The 23,955-nt window shown below is 41.8% G+C and overlaps 1 protein-coding gene across 3 annotated transcripts in view; it reads right to left on the bottom strand.

Annotated features, from left to right (window-relative positions):
* Positions 1-1,266: 1,266 nt before the first annotated feature.
* Positions 1,267-23,955, bottom strand: part of LOC127369995 (unconventional myosin-XVIIIb) — a 40,327-nt gene continuing 17,638 nt past the window's right edge. For 2 of the 3 annotated variants that reach the window (XM_051411624.1, XM_051411627.1), the window contains 24 exons: positions 22,461-22,570; positions 22,312-22,377; positions 22,092-22,220; positions 21,033-21,176; positions 20,311-20,400; positions 20,081-20,200; positions 19,847-19,952; positions 18,682-18,806; positions 18,425-18,579; positions 18,059-18,182; positions 15,737-15,937; positions 15,541-15,651; positions 12,899-13,003; positions 12,409-12,570; positions 11,720-11,833; positions 10,515-10,631; positions 9,532-9,615; positions 9,289-9,426; positions 9,020-9,205; positions 5,797-5,930; positions 5,660-5,701; positions 4,026-4,205; positions 2,696-3,636; positions 1,267-1,470 (listed from right to left, as the gene is read on the bottom strand). In XM_051411624.1, the coding sequence (XP_051267584.1) occupies positions 2,706-3,636; positions 4,026-4,205; positions 5,660-5,701; positions 5,797-5,930; positions 9,020-9,205; positions 9,289-9,426; positions 9,532-9,615; positions 10,515-10,631; positions 11,720-11,833; positions 12,409-12,570; positions 12,899-13,003; positions 15,541-15,651; positions 15,737-15,937; positions 18,059-18,182; positions 18,425-18,579; positions 18,682-18,806; positions 19,847-19,952; positions 20,081-20,200; positions 20,311-20,400; positions 21,033-21,176; positions 22,092-22,220; positions 22,312-22,377; positions 22,461-22,570 (3,674 nt within the window). In that variant the 3' untranslated portion in view covers positions 1,267-1,470; positions 2,696-2,705. The remainder of the gene's footprint in view (positions 1,471-2,695; positions 3,637-4,025; positions 4,206-5,659; positions 5,702-5,796; positions 5,931-9,019; positions 9,206-9,288; positions 9,427-9,531; positions 9,616-10,514; positions 10,632-11,719; positions 11,834-12,408; positions 12,571-12,898; positions 13,004-15,540; positions 15,652-15,736; positions 15,938-18,058; positions 18,183-18,424; positions 18,580-18,681; positions 18,807-19,846; positions 19,953-20,080; positions 20,201-20,310; positions 20,401-21,032; positions 21,177-22,091; positions 22,221-22,311; positions 22,378-22,460; positions 22,571-23,955) is intronic. The other variant, XM_051411625.1, reaches the window with a different exon arrangement.

Here is a 23,955-nt window from a genome sequence, read left to right as displayed (position 1 = left end):
AAAATAATTTAAGGCTTTTATTTGTTTCCATTTTTGCTAAAATGTTACAATAATCAATTACATTTAGTGTTGTATAATCTTTTCAAAAAGGGGAAACACTTCATTGATCTTTGAGAGACAATACATCATCTGTAGAACGATGCATCTGTAGAATAACGAAGCCTAAATACTGTAGAACAAATCTCAGAGTATAAAGTGGTGGAATATAATTTGGTTCTGGCTGTAATACAGAGAGCAGTTTTCCTTCAGACAGCGCTGACGTCTCTTCTGCTGCTCTCAGACTCGTTGTGCCTGCTGCAGATGGTTTTATCTGGAGTTACTTACAGTAAATGTTACCTCTAGCTGAACTCTGGCTCGGCTCCTGCAGAGCAACAGATGGGGATAAAGAACATAAAAAAACATATCCAGTGAAGTGCTGACAGTTTGGCCTTAACCCCCCAGACCTAAAAAAAAAGCTAACTTTAACTTTATCAAGAGTACACACTCCACCGTCATCAGCAGCTGACCGTGCACACGAGGCCAGCGCGTCGGTTTATGCTTCCAGTGTTTCACAACATTTTAATTGTCGACTGGAAGCTTTTAACTGTGGATAAGAAACCCAGATCAGGGTACTTTACTCTGAACGCCTTCAGCAGCTGTGAGTCCAGGATCACTCTGGACAGCTGCCATCTGTGAATATACACGATGATGATGGTGATCGGGCTGCGTGTTCTGCCATGTAGCAGCGCCGCCATTAGTGTGGTGGCGAGACGTAGTGACTGACTGCTTCATGGCAGCAGATTGACAACTTTAGGCAGGTTAATAAAAAAAGGTCATTTAAACGAGAAAGATCACATCCTCAGTTATATTCCCATATTTAACTATTTATTTAACGTAGCGTGCTGTTAGCGTGCAACCCAATCGAACACAACCTCCGGGACAGACAGAGGACAGTTTGACGACAGCGGTGCCGAGGTGATTTATGGAGTTTCCAGATGGACTTGCTGCTAATAGAAGCTCACTGTTGCCAACAGTAATGTTAAATGCTGTTAGCTGGTTAGCTCGTGCACCTAACATTAACCCCAAGGTGGGAGGAGTCAAAATAACACCTCAGTACTTTATTCCCTGTTGTCAAACTGTCCTCTGTCTGTATCAGATGCTGCATTCAGTCCGGGTCTATAGGACAACTGCGTCCATACTGTAAGGCGACCTCCTTTATTTCCAGTGTTTACTGTACAGAGAGAGTAAAAATAACACATAAACAAAAACTCACAAATCAAAACAAAATCAATTTCATTTTTTATTCATATACAAACAGTGCATATCTGAAAATACATTTGATTGAGTGCTTGTGGAGTGAATAAATGTATTTTCAGGTGGCTTTAACAAAAAAAAGCAACCATCCTTGTTGACTTCTGAAGTGTTTGATTCAGCCTCGACTGCAGCGCCTGCAGCCTGACGCTCACAGCTGGATGTGGACACACAGAGAGGCTGATGGGAAAGAACAAACAAAGACAGGATGGTCAGAGCAGGAAGGATGGTGTGAAACAGAGGGGAGCAGACACATATACAGGTCCAAGCCTGTATTTATCAAACACCTCAGAATAACTCCCAGGAAACGCACTCAAAGTTAAAAATACCGCTACCTCTGAGTCCAGATATTTATGAATCATGCTACACCAGCTCTCAGTGGGGAGCACAGGTTCTCATTTTAGAGGAACTGGTGTTACTGTTTCACAAACCCTCAGAACCAGAGAATGAATGACTCTTGTAGTTTCACATTTCCTGATAACGTGCTGTCTTGTATTGACAAGAAAACTCCTATTTTAGAAAGCGTGGGAACTCTGCAGTCATTCAGCTTGTGAACGCTCAAAATCACTTCCAATCAGAAAACAAAGGACAGCAGAGAAAGCTCCGAAGGGTTTAAAGACCGATTTTCTGGCTGACAGTATCTGCAGTCAGGTGAGGAAGGACCAGAATGCACCAGGTGTGCGGTCGCACCCTGATTGGCCGAGAGGAGAATGCACCAGGTTGCTCTCAATCATTGTTTAGGAGTCAGTCCTCACAAGCAACAGGTGATCTGAATAATCCTCCAATCAGCCCGGAGGAACTTTCACATTCAGCCATAATGAACAGAGGTAAAGGGAAATCAAATTACAGCAAGTACGAAAGAATGAGGTAATGCTACAAATGTTTTTCACTGCGATCAATCCAAGAGCTGTTCAGAGGTTTCAGTTCGGACCAAAGTGGTTATGGTTGCACCTAATAGGTAATGCATAAATAACAAAGTGAAAAATGTTGTAAATGTCTGCTGTATAATAAATGACGTCACCCACTGGTCTGTGAAGATTGAGGCCATAAACTGATTAGGAAACTGTTTACTGAGATAATAAATCAATGAATAGTAGTACTAATTTTTCATAAGGTTAAATACTATAAGAATTATTTTTGCAACCAGTGGAGTCGCCCCCTGCTAGCCATTAGAAATAATGCAGGTTTAAGGCATTTTCAGACCCGGAAGCTCCGTCCACTTATTATACTGCACTTTCAGCTCACTGCCTAATCTTTTCATCATTATGTGATATATTTGAGTATTTCACATTTTTGTGTTGTTTATTCGTCACGTCCCCGGTGTGTAAAGGCATTAAGAATTAAGAGTGGAATGTTTTTATGATCCTCTTAGACCTCGTAACTGGTTATAAATAAAGATCCTCACCTCATCTGGTTCAGTCAATCTCCTTTTTCAGGTATCGCTTCATGACTGAAGCCACGTCTCCCCCCTCACTGCCCTCTGCCTCCAGTCTTTCTCCCTGTGGCCTGTCAAACCTGCGTCTAGGCCCGCCGCCCTGGGAACTTCCTCCTGATCCACCTGAGCTGGAGGACTCGGTTTCAGAGCCCTTCCTGCTGCGGGAGGACGGAGGCAGCTCTCCGAAGTGGACGCTCAGCGCCCTCCTGCCTCCTCGGACCGAGCCGGCCAGGCTGCTGGTGGACTGAGCTCTCCGGATGGCGGGCAGGACGTCAGAGGCAGCGTCGTTATCCCCGGTCAGGCGGCGGTTTTGGAAGACCATAGGTTCTGAACCCAGAGAGACTTCACCTCCGTCCTCCGTAACCAGACTCCCCAGCATGCACCGCCTCGGTGCCTGAGGGGAGCGCTGTATGGGAGTCGCCACAGAGCGGAAAGGTTGCTCTGGGTCCTCCTCTGGGATGGACAGGGAGGGAGGGCGATGGCGAGCAGCCAGGGAGGACGCCAAGGAGGAAAGGCGTGGCAGCGAGGGGAGCGAAGAGACAGAATCACTCGAGTTGAAGCGGGAGAGTTTGGTGTCAGCAGGTGTCTGAGCCTCACTGACGGAGCGAGCGCTGGCGGCGCGAGGCATGAGCGGAGAGGACGGTTTTAGGATGCTGGGGCCGGGCCGGGGCTCCTGGAGGTCTTCTGGGCCGAGAGAGAGGGCCGAGGCTCTTCGTCTGAGGGTCGAGGCTGCGGTTGTTTGATAAATCGGCAGGGAGACGGCGCTACCTGCGCCGTCTCCTGCATCACCGCCAGCTCTTCGTTTACGAAGTCCTTCCAGCAGCTCGGACAGGGCCGAGGAGGACGGGGCTCGACCGGGACCTCTGGTACCTCCAGCCTCAGAGCCCTCGTCATCAGGGTCCACGCAAGAACTTCAGAGGGATAAAAAATAATATTTAATCAATACATTTATTGTTTAGTCAGGAATCAGAAGCAGGTTTATAGTCAAATAAGAAGTACTGCAAAAGTCAAGAATCATAAATATAAAATAGAGATTTACAATGAAAAATATTTAAAAAATATCTGAGAGACCAACAGTTCTTAACCTTTAGATATTCAACTGTCATATATGACAAAGAAAAACATCAAATTCCCACATTTCAGAAGCGAGAACCAGAGAATTTTTGGCTTTTTTGGTTAAAAAATGAAATGATGAAAAACATATCAAAATAGTTGGCAATTTATGTTCTATTGTTCAACTAATTGATCAATCGTTGCAGCTCTACGTACATCTGTGAATGCACCGTAGTATCGCGCTTACCGGAAGCTGTAGGTGCTCATGGTGTCAGCCACAGACTGGCGCCCCCCTTGGCTGCTGATGGTACTGCTGCCATATAGAGAGCCGCCACCACGGGACCCTCCTCTGGGAACTCCTAACCAATGACGAATCCCCTCTCCGACATCCTCCGTCCCGATCGAACCGACACTGGACACCGAGTCGCTGCAGAGCGAGAGCACACTTTATCACCACATTATGGACAGAGCGGAGACGTCTCGCCTCTGATGGTCAATAAATACTATATATAATAACAATAATATGTTAGCTGCAATGAGCATGCGAGCACATCAAGACTGCAGCTCAGCAAACAGCCGATGATTCCAGTGCAAGCCAGGGTTTCATTACAGTCAGTGTATGAGCCCTTGTGAGTCTGATACGCCAAACTCAGTCAGTCTGAACAAAACTGGCGAACATTGCGTGGATACGTCGTACTATGCACATACAATATGGTCTCAGAAATAGAAAAATTTAAATCAAACCATTTCAATGTGGCTCATCCTTTTTGGCAAATAAATAAGAAAAACACTTTACAATCTTTCCCACACTGACAGCCCCCCCCCCAGCTAAACAGCATGAATGTGCTTCTAGTGACTGTAACAGCTCCAGTAGACTCTCTGTTTTAGACTGTTTTACCAGTGTGGACACTGAGTCTGCAGCAGCTGCTCATTATCTCGCTGCTACGCTGCTGTGGTCAGTCTGTCGAGGCCAAGTCCTCTGCAGGTCTCTGATGCATTTTTTACATTTGCTGAGAGTGAACAGAGCTGAAGGGTTGCAATTACACTTTAACTGATGCAGTTAAAAAAACAGTTATTGGTTTGACAATTGCTCACTATCGTTCATGTGCTTATGAAGCAATAGTAAAGACAGTATACCTTGGATTTAAACTTACAAGTCATTATGGAGTAAAATACAGCAGTCGCTCATGGACTGTTAGTAGCCATGCACGTTGCTATTTTTACATGAGTCACCTTAAGGCAATTGTTCCCAACCTGGGGGTCGGGAGCTTCATGGGGGTCGCTAAAGCTTCACAGGGGCAGCGAGGCCTTCTTGATTTTAAGGGGTGTAAGAAAAGTTTATTGTAAACTTCAGAGGCTTTGGCGACCCCTAGTGGAGGTCCAGACCCCCCTGGTTGGGAACTGCTGGGTTATACCATTCATGGGGGGTTTGAGCAACAGACCCTTAAAATCTCTGCGCAAGTCCCCGTTTAATGACACTTCAAGGCCTGATGGGACGTTCCATCGACATATAAAAGAAGGACATCTCCAATTCCTTCCACTGTACAACAATGAAGCCAAAATATCCAGATACGGCCGCCGCCATCTTTCTCCATTCGGACCCAGAGTCTGTGCAAGGGTTGGCGCCACGGTATCGAGGTACCAACTCAATGGCGAGCAGGGCCCCCTTTTTATAGCTTCAAATAACAAATTAAAACTGATCAGAAAAATGGACACTTGAACAAACATCTTGGGCTTTATATTGCAGGCAGCCACCAGGGGGAGATAGAGATGTTTTGGCTTCACTTTTAGAGAGCTGTCACGTCGTCCATCTTTATATACGTCGATCTGATGTTCAGGTCACACACACTCTACCAACTTGCACACTCGAGAGGTTCTTACAGGTCTTTCTTTCGAGTCAGGGACTCCACAGCCGTCTGAACGCTGCAGTGAATGAAGGGCAGAGCGGCGTCAGGTTGAGTTCACACATACGGACGTGATGTTTGAGGCGGAGGAGAAGTTTTCCTTCTCACTGTTACCTTTCTGAGTCGCTCTCATCGCTCGACTCCACCTCCTCCAGGGCGGCCTGCAGGTCGACGATGCGGCGGATGGACGTTTCCAGGTCGGCCTGTAACGTCTGTCTGACCGCGCTCAGCTCCTCCACCTGCATTTCCTGTAAACAAACATTGACACAAACACTCACCTTCAGCAGGTCGGCCGTGTGTGTGTGTGTGTGTGTGTGTGTGTGTGTGTGTGTGTGTGTGTGTGTGTGTTTCCCGCCCTTCCCCCCTCCAACCTGTTCAGCCCAATCCGCCACAGCAATTACCTGCATTCTGGCCCATATTACCTCATCAGTCAAACACTGAGCATCCAATGGCGCGTCCTCTCTCTCGTACAGTCCTACGACCTACCAGCCCGCGGTGCTGATCGCTGCCCGGCTCATTTAGGGAGAAGATTGTTACATACGTGCGCTGACATTGAGAGAATAGGATTGATTTATTAATTCATCTGTTGTTGGGTTATTTTTTTGGTTCGTTCTGTCTCTCCAGTATCCTGTCACACACACACACACACACACACACACACACACACACACACACACACACACACACACACACACACACACAGAGAAAAGCTTCAAGGCTTTCAAAGTTATTGGCTTTGTTGGCTTTGAGGAGACGGGTGTGGGTGCAGCGGTTGTCATAGAGACACATAACCATGTATGAATGTGTGTGTGTGTGTGTGTGTGTGTGTGTGTGTGTGCCCATAACCTTGAAGAGACAATGAGGATTAATCACAGTCAGAGAGAGAAAGCAGGATGAGGGAGAGATGACGTTAAGAGGAGGAGGAGGAGGAGGAGGGTGTGTGTATGAATATGTGTATTAATGTGTGTGTGTTTGTATAGTTGGTTGGTAGGTTGTTAAAGGGCATCCTTTTGTGTGTGTGTGTGTGTGTTTGTGTGTTGCTTTCTTTGTGCTAATAACTGAATAATTATTGAAGCTTCTCTTTTTCTGAGCGCAGAGGTCACACAGAAATCTAGTGAGAACAAGACTGAGTCTGTATCTGACCTCCGCAGTGAGAACGTTCATCAGATCCATGTGTTTGTATTCGTTGATGTCATACATCAGATTGGATTTATTGTAGTGTCACTGGGTGTATGTAAACATAGCATAATTAAATCTGTGATATTAACAATAAAAGTCCCCCAGTCCAGCAGCTTAGCAGAGCTAACGTTATGCATTGTCCCCAACAATGATAGGACGGGTGTGCTGACGGCCGCAGCCTGAAGTGGCGGGCTGAATAGCGGACGAGATGTTGGAGGATCTCTGATAGAAAGTATCAGTGAGTTTTGAGGATGAGCCACTGAAGGACGACACTCTTTAACTCGCTAGTAGGTGTCCCTTTATCAGGTAATAATGGACACCCAGCAGCCAATCAGAATCCAGTATTCACCCAGACCATGGTATATATACTATACTATATTAAATATAGTTAACTATTTATTGAAATAATGAACTATTTTCAGTTTAATAATAAATATTTGGTTAGTAATGAGTATATTTAACTTTAAAATGACTCATGAAAAACAAGTTCAAGGATGTAACATGGAAATTAAAAAAATTAAGTAGTTTTTAATGAAAAACATATGAAACTTTTCACTCAAAGAAATGTTATAAATCAGAAATGAAGCTGAAAAGTAGGAAAATAAGATCTAAGAATATATAAATAACATTAATAGCTTATAACAAATACACACTTACTTCATACGTTAGATACCAGCGTATTTACAGGTACGATTATTACATTTATGGCTGTGTATCAGTTCATTTTCTGGCCTGTGTGGAAAGTCCACCAGTTACAGCAGCTCTGTAACAAACATATCCTACTTGGCAAACTGTTATTATGGAAATAAACTTCATCCCTCATATGAGGATGTAATTATCAGAGAATGTGTAGGAGTGTTTATGTGTGCAGAGGCCCTCCCTCCTGCTGTCAGCGCTTCCGATGATCAAACTTGTGCAGTAATGAAAGTGATGTTTTCTAATGTTCCAGATAATACGCCAGCTGTTGTTTTTGTTAATGAGAACAGCGGAGAAGAGCCCGGGTTTTGGGAGAGCGCTGTACTTTCAATCATAGCCCGGAGGAAGTGTTTGCTGCCAGAGCTTTTTTTTTTTTACCAGCCTCGCTTTAAAATGTTGTCTCGCAGCCGGGATGTGAGTAACGCCTGTTGGGGTTTATATTTAGCTGCCTCAGCGGCGCCCAGGTAGTAGCGGCGGTGATCTGTGTGCAGGTGGCGGGAATGTCAGACGACGAGTGAGGAACTGTTCTGTTCCTCTAACTATCTCCGATCCAGACAAGAGGTTGCTATTTGTCTTGTGATGGAACGCCAACACTTTTATCTGCTGCTTTTTTCCCTTAAATGTGCCAAGAGTGTGACATACAACAGTGGTTCCCAACCTGGGGGTCTGGATCCTCACTATGGGTCGCCAAAGCTTCAGGGGGGGTCCTATGGCCTTCCTGATTGTAAGGGCTGCAAGAAATCTTTAAAAATATTCAGGATAGGCCTAAATTGTCTCTGTGTTTTGAAGAAAACTAAATGAAAATGTTGTTATTAATGTTCAGATTATTATTTAAGAACAGAAGCTGTATCCTCAGAGCCTTCAGTTTCTGATAAACAACCTCATCCTGCATTAGAAGATGGAGAAGAAAACACTGAATTTCTTGAAAAAGAAGCCAATGAAGTGTATTTGATTGTTAAAAATAAAGAATACATAATACAGATGAAGAAGTTCCTAAAAAATATCTAGAACTTCCTGCTGTCGTCCTTTGTTTGGGTTCATTGTGCAGTTTATCAGCGGTCGTCAGTTAATTCATTGATAGAAAAGGAAATGATGAAGAAGGTTGGGAACCACTGACATAAAAGAATAAAATAAGGAGAGAACATTTCTGTGAGTAAACCAGGATGTCTGTCAGGCTGTTAGCTAGCTGTTTCCCTCTGCTCCCAGTCTTTGTGCTAAGCTAACAGCTTCATAGTGGACAACCATGAGTGTGGCACAAGCAGTGACCTCTGCGAATTTACTGACCAAACTGTGACCAGGGCTGTGTTTAAAATGGACAAGAATACAGTAATGAACTGTGATCCTAAAATACAGTACTTTAGATACAGTTGATTAAGTTTTAGAGGAAACTTTAATGGTTACAAGGTTGCTGCTGTAATTTACGGTGTTTAATACGGTATATATTGGTGTGAGGGTTTGTTACCAGCTCCATGCGTCTGCGGCCGCTGTCCTGCTCTCTCTGAATCAGCTCTTCCATCTCCAGCCTCATGTCCTGCAGGCGCTGCAGGTAGTATCGGGCGTTCTCTCTCTCTCGAGCTTCAGTCTGGGCACTCTGCTCCAGCTCCTCTCCCAGACGGACCACGCTGTCCCTCAAACGCAGCACCAGCACCTGCACAACCCAGGACAACGTTCAGATAAAGAGCCCTGCAAAGAGGGGGGGGGACACTGTGGAGAGTGGGAATGCATTCTCACCTCAAACCTCTTCACTTGGCCTCTCTGAAACTCCAGTTTATTCTCCAGGTCACATACACGTGCCTCCTGTTTACTGACGATGCTGCGCCCCACAGTGGACGACTCCAGGAACTGCACCCTCGACACACACTGCTGCAGCTGCATGATGGGTGAGGTGGAGAGAGGAGAGAGACAGATCAATGCACAGATACGCCACCGAAGGTCTGTGACAGCACATTGGGGTTCACGTTCTGATGGTCTCACCTCCTCGTGGAGAGAGTGCCGCTGCTTCTTCACCTCCTCCAGTTCGGCCTGAAGCTCTCTGATCTGAGAAATATCACTGGAGGACTAAAGCAGAGAGAAAGTGAGGCAGAGATTCAACTTCAGGATGAATTAAGGTTAAAGTTCAGAATTTTTAAACCTTTTTAAAAATAATAACCACTTTTGTTTTACTATCATCATCATAATTAACTAATTAATTCACTTGTTTCTTATTTCTGATCCCTTGTCGGTTCTTACTTTCAGAGAGTTCCTCACTCTATATGTCGTTTTATTTCTATTTCACATATGTTTCCTACTAACTTCAATGCCACACGCATTGTATGGACCAGTGTTTCCCAACCTGGGGGTCAGGGCCCCCACTAGGGGTCGCTAAAGCTCCACAGGGGATCTTGAGGCCTTCTTGATTTTAAGGCCTGTAAGAAAACTAAATAAAAATATACACAGAAGGCCAATATCTCAGCGTTTGGTTCATTTCTGTGAAGAAAAGTAAATTGTCTGATAGAACAATGACAGGATAACACTGAATTGGTCAGAAAGAAAGCAGATCAAGTCTGTATGATTGGTAAAAATGATTTAAAAAATACATAATACAGACAGAGAATTGTATAAAAAGTTCCCTAAACAGGAAATAATCTGCACAAAATCCATCCAAATCTCTGGTTTTACACAAACTTCCTGCACTTACCGAGTTCACTGTTTGTGTTCATTGCACAGTTTTAAATATAATATTAAAAATCCATCAAATATGTGACTGAGTCAACTGAACGATGAACACTGAAGGAATCCCTAACCAGGAGAAGCCGACTGCAACTCCCATGATCCCACACAACTTCACCAAGCTTTGTCTTTTGTTATTGTTTTGATGTGAGTGGCAGTAATTACATATTGTACGTTTAAGACACTTTAAGGCTTAAGATTATTGGAGTAATAAGAGCTAGAGAGAAACCGTGGAGTGACAGCCGTACCTGAGCAATGAGCGCTTTGTGCTTCTTCATCAGTTCGTTCAGGTCTTCCTGGTCCTCCTCGAGCCTCTTCAGCAGATCCACCTTCTCATGCTGCAGCAGAGCCAACTGCTCGTCCACCTGGATGAAGATAAACAGGTGTGATTTCAGCTTATATCAGCAGTGTTCCCCGCAGACACACTGATGAGATTATGTTCAACAAAGGTTCAGAGAAAGAGTTCAGGGAATTTTCCTCTACAATAAAGGCATTTTTAATTACCACTTACTTTAAAACAAGTTGTTTGGTTGATTAGATTACACTGTAAAACCAGATAAGTTAATTTAACTCCAAAAAGCACAAACTTAATTTTGTGAGTTAATTAAGCAGCTTAAGTATTTTAAGTAACACTTTATTTGTACTGGGAAAACAAAATACCCAGTAAAAAGTTCTTTAACTTACAAAACTAAGTTATTGTCCCTTAAAATCACTAGTAAAAGCTTCTTCATCAAGAATCAATTCAATGTAATCTATTTCAACATTTTTTGAGTTAAAATAACTTATTGCATTACAGTGTACTAAATACTAAATAAAAATTAAATTTTTCAACATTATTTATGTCAACATAACTCATCGAAATAATGTTTGCAACTAAATCACTTCATTAGAACCATGCATTTAATTAGGGGTGGAAATAGGTCCACATCTCAGCTTTTTATTCATTTCTGTGAAGAAAACTAAATTAAATTGTTATTTTTAAGGTTTAAATTATTATTTAAGATGTAAGCTTTGAAGACCTGAGCACAAACTTTATTCAGAGAGCTTCACTCTCTGATAAACAGCCTCGTCCTGCGTTAGAAAACAACCGAAGAGCTGATAGAACAATGAGCAGAAAACACTGAAAGTGTACAAAAAAAGACAGAAAGAAGCATATTAAGTCTGTTTGTTTAAATATCAAAAAAATTTGTTTTACACAAACTTCCTGCATTATTGTGTTTACTATATGTACAGTTTATCAGCTGTTCTCCACTGTTAATGTTGCATTAAATATAATATGAAATATCCCTCAAATTAGCCAGTTTACTCGTGATAGTAAACAGATAAGGAACCACTTCAATGAATACTGTGTGCTGACAGAAAAATCTCCCTCATGTCAGTTTCATCTCAATCATGCTTTTGTTTCTACATGTTTAATCTGTCACCTGTCTGCGTCCGTCAAACCCACACTCACCATACTCTTCAGTTTGCAGATATTTTCCAGTTCAATCTGAGTGTTCTCCAGCTCCTGGGACAGAGTCGTCTGAATGCTCTCGGCCTCCAGACGCCTCGCTTCGCTCTCCTCCAGCTAGTTGGAGACACAGAGAGTTTGTGAATCGCACGATACGTACAATATGTAATTATCTCCTGTCACAGTCGACCTATTGTTCAACAATGTCACCAAACCTTATCAAACATGATAAACAGCAGGGTTTTCCTACCATTACTGTATAGCCTGTTAGGGAATGAACAAACTCTATTAGCCTTCCCTTGTTTCTTTAAGTGCAATTTTTGTATCCATACGTAAGATTTTGATTTTACGTATTATTTTTATGTATTAATCTTTTTTCTTTGCCAATGTGTGAACAGGTTGTAACATAACTTAAAAAAATAATGTTTTTATTATGCTTCCCTACAGTGTGCAACACTAGTCATATTGTTTTACCTAGCTACAGGATGCAGACTGCAGTTCACTTAATGGCCACTGGTGGTGCTGTTAACAACAGTTTTATAAGTTACATATAGAGAGTCCATTTTATGTATTATTTTAGTTGTGTAGTTTGAATTATCAAGGATATTTTAGTATATTTTTCACCTTCTAACTGAAAGTTAATTGCTCTTTGAATCATTCAATCATGGTATTGTTACATCAGGTGAGTGTACCTGGCAGTGCAGACGCTCTATCTGCTCCCTGCTGCCGTTGGGCAGGTTCTGCCCCGGGTTGTCGACGGTGGAGAGGAGCAGCTGGGCGTCGGCCAGCAGCGCGTGAGTCCTCTTCAGGTCTCTCCTCAGCTTCTTCTCCACATCGAAGTCTCTGTGCCCCACCTGCAAGGCGAGACACCTTACATTAATCTTACCTGGAAAACACTTGAACTTGAGCTGTACGCCAGCTTGGCCACGGACCAGGACCGGGCCACTCATCAGGAGTCCATTACAGTGACAGAGACAGAGCGCTAAATTAGCTGCATATGCTTGTTTTGTGGTGCCTGTAATGTAGCGATGATGTATTCATCAGCTAGAGAACTTTAACCCACAATAATAATGATCTATGACAGACTCTCACTGTGGGAATAAACCTCACACACCCAGAAATCAACCAACGTAACGATGAGCCTGATTTCATATGAGTAGTTGTGTGTGTGTGTGTGTGTACCTGGTCACACAGAGTTGCTATGAGTCCTTCCAAGTCGTGCTTCTCATGAATCACCATCTGTTTCTCTTCGTACTCCTGTTCCAACTGCATCTCCAGCTGCCTCAGCTACACACACACACACACACACACACACACACACACACACACACACAAGAAGACAAAAATGATAAACGGCCACTCTGATTGAGCTTTTATTGTCCTTGACAGGAAGTTTCCCCCTGCAGCAGGATGCATAATGATCAGCATAAAAACTTCATCAGCGTCTGTGGAGGAGCGTAAAGACATAAACAGCACAGAATGGCGGAGTCCGCCAGTCCCAACGATCTTCTGTTGGATGAGTTTGGTGGTTTAAATTCTTCATCGAGGTACCAGACTCAAAAAGTCAAAGTCAAAAAAGAAGCTTATTAATGTCTATATTGTTCAAATTATTTTAAAAAACATAATAAAGACAGAGAATTGTATAAAAAGTTCCCTAAATGGGAAATAATCTGCTCAAAATTCATTCAAATCACAAATTTTACACAAACTTCATTTCATTGTACAGTTTTGCATAATGATAACAATAATATGAAATATCTAATAAAATATGTCCCTGAGTCAGTTTACTAAAAGAAAGAACTGCTGGTCTAGGAAGAACCTTACAGAATATATAACATATAAGTCCTATATAATCAATAAATAGAGACCATGCATGCGTTTACGTGCAGCAGAGGTTAAAACATTGCCCTCAATTTGTGAATGTAGCATTACTGGATCAGAGTCTAATTCTTTATTAAAAAACTGATTTTGCTGTAAAACTACTTTTACCCAGAAATCCTGTTTTTAAAGGTAATATTATTAATTTGCTTTAGTGGAAGAAAATTCTGTTCACACAGTTTAAATAAGTTTGGAGAAATGCTGAACATGAGTTTAATATACTTACTAGTTTTAAGTGCTATTAACTAAATGTACCTTTCCTTAACAATAAATGAGTTACTTGTACTCAAAGCTTTGAGTTAACTCATCAGGTTTTTACAGTGCAGTGCAAGTACTTTTGTTTTTATTTTATTTACTTTAATATTTCTACTTCACATCTCAGAGGGAAAATACTTTTTACTACATTTATATGATAATTTCAGCAACAAATACATTCTGAAGTACTATTATAGGTGAAGATAAAACCTTATTGATCCCTTGGTGGAATTTTTACAAGCTGTGCTAGAATGAATAAAACTAATGAGAACTAATATCAGTGCATTTGTCAATGTCTGGGGCCCCTTTCTCAAGTACACTGAGATTTATTCAAATATTCCAAACTAATGAATTAATTCTGGAGGGGTACGGCTGTCCCGGACCCTCGCAACCTGTCGCAGTCAAGCACTTCCCAGGTGACATCTGTGAGGGTTCAGGGATTTGTTTGCCTGTTTCGACGGCCTTATCCGGTTTTCATCTGTGCCTGTTTTGTTTACTTTTGTTATTACATCATCTGATCTGCCCTCCTTTGTCTGCATTTGGGTTCAATCTCCTGTTCTCTCCCGGCTCGACGAGGGTGACAAAAACCTGTGGGAACGTCGTGCTTTCTGCTTGATGTAACTGCAGAGAAGTGATGTAACTGCTGTCTGGTTGCATAACATTATGAAGCAGGAAAAAAAAAAACCTAAGTGGATCATTCAGTGAAAAGATTTGGCCGAGGAAGGACATTCAAAAATCTGTACACACATAACCAAATACTGCTCTCTTACACAACAAAAGGCTTTTAAGTTCAGCGTTACTATAGACTGAATTTTCTTTTTTTTCTGATTCTCTTGTTATCAGTTGAAAGACGGCATGATGTTCAGAACATGTTGTAAAGGTTTTCTCAATACAGAGAAAGTTCAAGCTCGCATCCTTGGAAGTTTGAATATAGCCGTTGAGAACGGAAAGAGGCTGAGAGTGCAGCTGGAACAACGGTGTCCGGCTCTGCAGAAGAAGGCTGGAGAGCTTGTGTTTGGATGCTTTATCCTATCAATGTTAAATCTAAAGTTCGGTCAGGACCACTTCTGTCAAAAGAAAACTTTATTACCAAATGCAGAACGTTATATTTTTAGCAGTATTGCTCTGTTCTGGGACCTCTCTGCCCTTTTATGTGCATACATGGAAAGTTTAAGACAAGGCGAGCAGCAGCAAGGAATCCTCCAGGGTACCAAACATCAGTGACAACCAATTAATTCAGATATCGCATAAAAGGAAGAGCAGCAAAGGTAGAAAGGCTAAAGCTGCTTAAATAAGGCGCCGCGAAGGACATTTATTATTGGATGCTTGAAGGGAATCAGCTGATGTAGCTGGAATTGAGATCTGAGCTTGACTCTGATTGTTGGAAAGACTGCTTTTATTCTGCTTCAGTCCACTTTGAATGAAGTTACAATGTTATGATCTGTGAGGTAAAATTGCTGTTTTTCTCTATGGAGTCTGGTGGAGAGTGATAGTGATCCTTTCCATAATCCTGTCAGACACTTAGAATAACAATCTGAGCCAAAGTACTTAATTATTTTCCACCTCTGGCTGCAGGTTGATGTGAAATTGATCCTGTGATGTTTGATTTTGAATCTGGACACTTGAACCTCTGTATGGCCTTCAGTTATGAATCAGTTATTACATGAACTGATTGTAATGTGTTGACCTACCCGCCTCTGAGAGGACTTGTGTACATCCTCTAACTCCTCTTCCTTATCCTCCAACTCCTTCTGATGGATCTGCTTCATCCTCTCCATCTCCATCTCAAAGCGCATGTGGACCTACGAGAGAGAAGAGGGCAGAGGTGAGGAAGACGGCAGCCAGTGAGTATCAATGTGAGCGTGTCTGCGTGTGCGGCGTAAGCACCTGTTGGTGCTGCTGTATTTTGGCAGTGAGCGTGGTGATTTCCTCCGCTCTCTCGCTGGCCTGGCTCTCCAGGAAGCGAAGCTGCTTCTTGAGGTCAGGTAGCGAATCGGAGGCGAGATCAACCGGCAGGCTGAGGTCACGGATCTGAGCGCACAACTCCTCCTTCTGCTTCTGGAGACGGCCCACCTCGGACTGGCTCTCCTGCACACGCCCACACAATAAGCACTGCTGATATCAAAAACACTTCAGTTCATCCTCCAACTTAGCGATTCTTGGTTTCTGCAGCGCGTCTGCAGCCGGCACAGGTTAAACAGCTTAATCTCGCTCAAGGATAGTTTGGCAGGTTTGGCCACACGGGAGAAACTGAAGCACAGCAAAACGAAAACAAAGACGGTAAACAGCAGAGTTTTGTGTGTGAGAGAGGAAACAGTTCAACTAGAAAAGCTTTTTATATAAACCAAACCTGCATTTAATGAGTATACAGACAAAATATAACCAACTAATGGATTTTTGTATATTATGGATTAAGCTGCCTTCCCAGCAGTATAAACAGCAGTTAGAATTAACTCTACATCTACCAGCTGCAACATTAAAGTGATAAACACATTAATGCATTGATAATTATAATCTAATTATATCATATTTATTATTCTGATCACTACTTATAGTGTTGACATTTTACTTTTTCTACACTGTGGTAATACTTTTACTTAAAGGACCAGTGTGTAGGATTCAGTGGCATCTAGCAGTGCAGATTGCAACTCCCTCACTTCACCCTTCCAAGCATGAAGTGTCACATTCAGGTGATTAAACACTAATGAAAACATACCATATTTCTGACAATAGATCCTCCTCAATGTTACACACTGGAGCTTTAAAGGCTCTATAAGGAGTTTTTAACTGGTTATAAACAGGTTCAGTTTAATACTGATGACTTTATATGACCAACATTTACAAACAACACCATCAGAAAGAAGATTGGATATTTCTGTATATTTATTCTTAATGAAATCAATAAAATTAAAATTCCCCATAAGTATTATAGTGAATATTTCAGTTCACCATTAAGCACAGACAAATTAACAAGTAATTTCACCAGAGTAAGCTAACAGCTAATTCACATAAAATGATCTGAATCAGTAAAAAGAGTTCCTGAGTGTATTGAACTGAGAATTTACTTAATTTATTAAATACTGTTTTATTTCCTCTTTTAGAAGTTACAAAGTCTTCATTTAAAGTTTGAAAACCTTTCTTATCTGTCCTTTTAGATTTAATTGAAGAACTAAATCATTGACAGGGAACAATAACATTATTAATTTATTACCTTTTATTTCTTTGTTCCTTTCCTTTCTCTGACTCGCACTTTTATTTTGTGTTTTTCATGTCTCTGTTTCTGATGTACTCCGGCCTGAACCACCATTATTGTGATGGCTCCCGTCCTCCCCTGCAATTATCCATTTAGTTTTATTATTGCATGTCTTTAACCGTCTTGTTTTAGTTGACAACAATGGGAAATTGCAGAGGCAGAGGAGCATAATTGGATGACTGGACTGTGTGTTCTGTGCAGGAGTGAAAGGTCAGATCTCTTGTTGTTTGGATACGATGACATAAACCTTTGAGTAGCTGCACAACATACCGTCTGTCATATGTCAGATGTCCCGTTGACTCCACAAGTCTCTGACTCATCAATCTACGAGGCAATTTACGTCATTTTACCGGCATGACATTGTCTCATGAATCATATGTGACAACTGTAATTTCCACAATAGATTATGTGCTCTTTTCTAGGTTTGTTTGATGAATGATGGTCATTGATGTTTTTCCTTGAAGAGCTTTATTTTATCTGCAGTGTTTGTGTGTGTGTTATTGTTTTAAGGAGTGTTTTAAACCTGCAGTCTATGTAACGGCCAGCAGGGGGCGGCTCCATTACCATTCAGTCTTATGGAGAAATGAGTCAACTTCTCAGTTGATTTATGAGCTCAGTAAACAGTTTCCTGATGAGTTTCTGGTCTCAGTCTCTAGTTTCAGTCTTCTTCCATACAGCATGATGTTCATTTAGTAACTGATGGTCCCATTTAGAGTAAAACAGACCATAAAGCAGGGTATGCTTTAGGGTGGGGCTACCTTGTGATTGACAGCTCATTCTCAGTGAGTCCGTCCAGCTCGACGCACCAAACTCAGATCAATCACCATTTATATTCTTTACCACACCGTATCCATGACTACACAAAAAGAGGACCCACTCCCTCTGTAGATAAAAATGTCTCATTTTAAGAACAGAAACATTCTCGTTTTCAGGTTCTACGCTAGTGAAACACACACCTGCAGGCTCCGGCGTAGGGTGTATATCTCCGCCCCCAGAGCTGTGTTTTCCTGACAGGCTTTGTCCTTCAGCTCTCTCTCGTTGTCGGCTTCCTCCAGAGCCTGAGTCAACTCATTGTCGAACCTGAACAAACACAACAACACGCAGACACAACAAAAAGAGGATTCAGGTCACATAACGAGAACGCTGAGTCATTTCCAGGATATTTGGTCATTTTACTACATTTCCAGGTGTTTCCATACTAGTCTCTAAATTTCCAGGTTTTCCAGGACCCCCCCCCCAGTGTTGAGAGTATAAAGAATAAGCTGATGAAGCAACAGGTTATCATGACTCAGACAGTTTGAGGGGAACAGGCGGACACAGACCTCCTCTGTTTGCGGTCCACCTCGTGCATGCGGCTCTGCAGACTGTCAGTGAGGACTCGAGCGTCCTGGAGGTCAGAGGTCACACGCCGACAGTGACGTTTCAGTTCTGTCGCACTCCGCCTGGACTGCTCCAGCTGGGCCTGCAGCGCTGCCACCTACACACACACACACACACACACACATTACACAGTGTTATTACCTTCAGACATTTAATCTGCCATCAGTGTCGCGGCGCACGTCACAGCGTCCTGTCTCACCTTGGTATCGAGCTGTTGTCGGGTCTGTCTCTCCGTCTCCAGTTTTTCCTCCGTCTGCTTGAGTCGTCTGCGGACAAATTCGACCTCCGTCTGGCAGCACTCCAGCTGCATGGCCAGCTCACTGTCTGTGTGTGTGTGGGGGTGGGGGGTGTGTGGGGGGGGGGGGGGGGGATGTGACTTTGTCAGGGGTGATGGACGGGGTCACTTAACGCCTGATGACATTCCTCTAGTCTGAAACCAGCTCAGGTGCCACAGCAGTTTTGTTCTTGTTAGACATGTTTTCTTTCATTTTCATGGCTTAAAAATCACTACCAATTATTTGACCTATGACCCCAAAACTGCAGCTCCTGGACTCTGTGTTTGTATTAGCATAAACAGATTTATAGGCAGTGCAAAGACAGCGTGCAGGGACTACAGTCCGACTGTCTTCTTCCTGATAAATTCTGATTCTTATTACATTAAATCTGTAATTTCTTGTTGTTTCATGTGTAAAAAGTTGAAATAGATGATTGATTAAGAATTTTATGAAGTTTAACCAATTCATTTTATTTATCGCAGTAATACCTTATCCTTTCCAGCTAGCATTAGCGCAGTAATGTCCGAACTATTGTTACAATTGTTACTATTAAAAATGGAAATTGATTTAATAAACTGGCCACGTGGCTCGAGTTCAATGGAAAATATACATTTATTTGAAAAAACGTCTGAAGATTTGGAAATAAAACCTTCAGATATTTATATTCAATGCTAACTAACGTGCTACAATAATGTTTTTGAGGTCAAATATCTTCATTTGGGTGTTTTTCCAAAGAAATATTAATAAACGTGATTGAGATTAAATCAGCACATATTTCTGACGCCCTCTGGCCACCCTGTGAATATTTCTCTAGATCCGCCCCTGTAAGGCCGCTGTGAGCCGACGTTATTGATCCATACAGCAGCTGTAAAGGACAAACTTCACTTCATGCAGTTAAGAGACTTTACTGTACGTCTATCTTTTCATCCACTCCACAATCTTTCCCACGTAACCCATGGCAACTGCAGAGGAACGATGGCCTTCAGTCAAACAACATCGGACACGTGACAGATTTAGTTTTTTTTGAGTTCTTAGCACTTCATAGACGACATCCTCCTCCACCGCCCCCCCACAGACCCTGATCTCTACCTGTCCCCGCTCCTCTCTGGCTCTCAGCGATCTGGACTCTCTGTTTCTCCTCCTCCAGCTGCTTCTCCAGCGTTTCCATGGTGACCTTACACTGGTCTAGTCGAGCCTGGCGGAAGAAGAAAAGAGATGTTTGACTGTGAAGAGGCAGCAGCAACCTCAGGTGTGTGATGGAGAAGTTGTTAAACAGCGAAGAGCTGGAGCTCGTCCAGTGAGTAATAGATTACTTTTTCCTACCTGCAGGTCTTTGTTGTCCCTGCTGAGCCGGAGTCTCTCTGCCCTCTCCACATCCAGAGCCTGACCCACCGCATCGCCACGGAAACGCTCATCGCTTAGCTCAGATGTCACCGCCATAACCTACACACACACACACACACACACACACACACACACAGCGACATGAGACTGTGTGTGTGTGTGTGTGTGTGTGTGTGTGTGTGTGTGTGTGTGTGTGCTGCAGCACAAACCTTGGTCTCCAGACTGTCTGCAGTTTGCCTCAGCTCATTCCTCTCCTTCTCTGATTTCTCCAGGCGTCGTCTCAGAGCCGATATCTCGTCCTGACAAGAAGAGGAAGAAGAAGAGGAAGAGGCGTCTCAAGGCGACTGAAACATCTTTTAAAGTTGCGTCTGAAAGGATTGGTTATATGAACTCTTTGTTAGCATCGGAGCTTTTACTGCGACGGTCACCTGTTGCTCTCAGAGGTTTCCAAACCAAATCAAATATGAAACAGCCGAGGTCAGCAGAGTCTCCAAATCGACCAGATTACTGAAAATATATTTAAACTCACCACTGATGTTTTCAGAGCCGCACAATCTGCTGGTTGTTGATTAAAAAAGTTTTAAAACTTTTAAGTTTTACAAAAAATAGCAGGAGCTCATGTAAGAGACATTACGTGTGACAGAGAAGCTTCAGTGTTTTCTTCTCGTTGCTCTGTTGGCTCTTTAATGGTTCTAACTTCTCTAATGCAGGATGATGCTGTTGATCCTTATTGGACAAGAAGTGACTGCACTGAGTCAGGAAACATCATTAACCTCTTTCACATATTAAACAAACGAGATTTAACGTGTTAATTAATGAGCTTCAGTGGTGTTGGTAGGACAGAGCCAGGCTAGCTGTTTCCCTCTGTTTCCAGTCTTTATGCTAAGCTAAGTGTGTGTGTGTAGTCCCGGATGTGTGTGTGTGTGTGTACCTCTTTAGCCCGCAGCCTTTCATTGTCCATGTTGACGTCGAGCAGAGGTCGCACTCTGCAGAAAAGTTTCCACCAGCTCCACTTGGCCACGACCCTCAGAGCCCTCAGGTTCCTCTGCAGACAGGTGACCGCCATCTGCTGCACCTGGACACACACACACACACACACACACACACACACACACACACACAAGACACACACACACACACACACACACACACACACACACACACTATTTAAATACAATCTGGTAGTTAAAACTACTTTCCTCCTGTGATGAATTCGGGCAGTGACCATTATCTAAAGTAACTCACATTTTGACTGAAATGACCAATAGAAATGTTAGCACTGTGTGCATTTAAAGGGCCGCATTTGGTGAACCTGAAGGACCAGTGTGTAGGATTTATCTCGCAGCGAATTTACCGCTCGTCTTTCGGGCATAAAGGAGAAACTAGGGTCTTTTTCCTTAAGATAACATATTTAACATATTTTATGACAACTGATAAATTGTACAATTAAAAAAAAACACACTGGCGTCATATATCTCAACATTTCATTCATTTCTGTGAAGAAAACTAAATTAAACTGTTATGTTTAAAGTTTATATTACATTGTAAAACTAGATCAGTTCATTTAACTCAAAGAATTGTTGAAACTGATTACATCAAAATTTACAAGTTACACAAACTCAATTTTGTAAGTTAAGGAAACATTATTGATCAAGTATCTTTAATAATTTGTTAGTTACACTAAATAACTTTTTATTTTTATATGTATTGTGGGGGAAAAAAACCTAATAAAAACTATTTCAGTGTACTAGTTTGTTTAACTTTTTTTCTGAGTTAAAATGACGTATCGCATTACAGTTTATTATTTAATATCTAAACTTTGATGATCTGAACACAAGCTGTATTAGAACAATGGCCAGTTATCAGGGAGAAGAAAACGCAGAATTGGTCAAAATTATAGACGGATTACCGACTTCTACAGCTGCACCAGAGCTTAAGCTTCTTGAAGGAGAAACGGTGTCTCATCAGCATACAGATTACAGACACTAACCTTCAGTTTACGGTATTTCTGACGGGCCAGGTGTCCCATGCAGGAGGCCTGTAGATGCACCAACCAGCCGGTGACCTGCTGGTCCCTCTGCTGCTCCAGGTAGCGCAGCACTCCTCGTTTCATGAACACCTGAAGCAGACACAACAGGAAGAAGATTTGTGAGTCACGTTACATCGGCCGGCTCTGCTGTTTGATCAGAGGAGCTCAAACATGTTCTCACCCGGCCGGCGCCCACGACGATGCTCTTTTTATCCAGATCCAGCTCGACCAGCAGCTCCTCCACCGCCTGAGACACACAGACAGGACATTTTAATTCAGAGCCACAGATCAGAGACGTTGTGTTTGTGTGACAGAGATGAGCTTCCTGACCTTTCTCTCATCGTGGCTGACAAACATCGAAGCGTAACGTTTCATAATCGGAGGAGACAACGCCTGGAAGTAACACCTGAAGTCACTCAAAGTCATGTGTTCTGGATAACCTGAGAGAGAGGAAGGCAGACAGACGGATAAAACACACAATTTATTTCCATATTTAGTTTTCTAAAGTAAGTAAAACTCATCCAAATAATGTGTGGGTGGATGAAACTGTATTGAGCCCTGCAGATAAAAACAAATGAAAATAAGATTTACATGCTAAATAAGGAGCAACACAACTCTGTAAAAAGAAAAATGTACCAAAAAAACCAACAGTAATATTCTGTTTTTTAGCTTTAATTTTACATAAAATCTTTCTTTAAATTTTTTAATTAATTTCAAATTAAAGATATTTAAAAGAAATTTAAGCCTGTATTTATAGGTAATTTCATTGTTTTTACATATGTAAGTAGATAAAGGTCAGATATTTTTGACAGTGTAGTCTGTTAAACTATTATTAATATTTTATAAATGAAGGCTTTTAATATACAATGCCAGTTAACTGATGCATCTAAGATAGCCCTACATTTGTGTCTGGAGTGAAATCTTGCTGCATTAACTATTAAAGTTAATAATAATAAGCTGAAGTGCATATATAACTTCTCAACATTAAACTCCTCCTTATTTAGTATTTCTGACCACGAAATCGACAGACTGGATGTCGACCGAAACCTTCATTTATGTCCAAATATATCACTCTAATTTAACAGTGAGCAGTTTGTAATATGTTTCTGATTGAACTGCTCCCAGATCAGCACCACTGCTCCAACTTTAATCCCATAATCTATTAAATTCAGGCTGTGGTTGCTTCCAAACTACTTGTAACTTAAAGCTCCTGTTTACTCAGCAGCACTGTGACAGTCCTGATAAAAATAGGCAGATTTTTGAAGGTAAAGTGGAGCTAAACGGATAAATCTGCTCACTTTATGAGTGTGGGCTGCATGTTCTTTGATTCTGCTTCTCAGGTAAGTCAGTTTTATTTTCATTTTGGCATCTGGACGCAAAGTTTTTCCTAATATTTAAAAAAAAGTTGATTTAAAGGGTGACACTTTACTTTGAGTCCACATATTTAGCATTTATAAGTAGTATATAAACATTTAATAAATGGTTTATAACATTATAATGTAGCTTTAAGATAACATGTAAAAAAAAAAGAAAAATTAAATGCAGTAAATAATAAAAATATAAACACTATGTACAATAAAAGAGAAAAGTAAGCCTGTGTTTGTACATGTGCAATAATAATAATGAAAACACATTTGTGTAATGTAACATATTATAACTGTTATTATAACTACATTATAGTGTGTTATAAACAATCTTATTAACTATTTGCATGGCTTATAGATGCTAAATAAAGGAAACTTAAAGTGTTACGAGATGCAGTGAAAGCTCCTCAAGAAATCAAGTAAGTGGTTGTTTAGTGAGCACTGCATTATTTGCTGTTAAT

This window comes from Dicentrarchus labrax, unplaced genomic scaffold, assembly GCF_905237075.1.
Source record: "Dicentrarchus labrax unplaced genomic scaffold, dlabrax2021, whole genome shotgun sequence".
NCBI classification, from domain to species: Eukaryota; Metazoa; Chordata; class Actinopteri; family Moronidae; genus Dicentrarchus; species Dicentrarchus labrax.
Note: the sequence above shows the minus strand (reverse complement) of the source record. Positions and strands in the feature narration are given on the sequence as shown.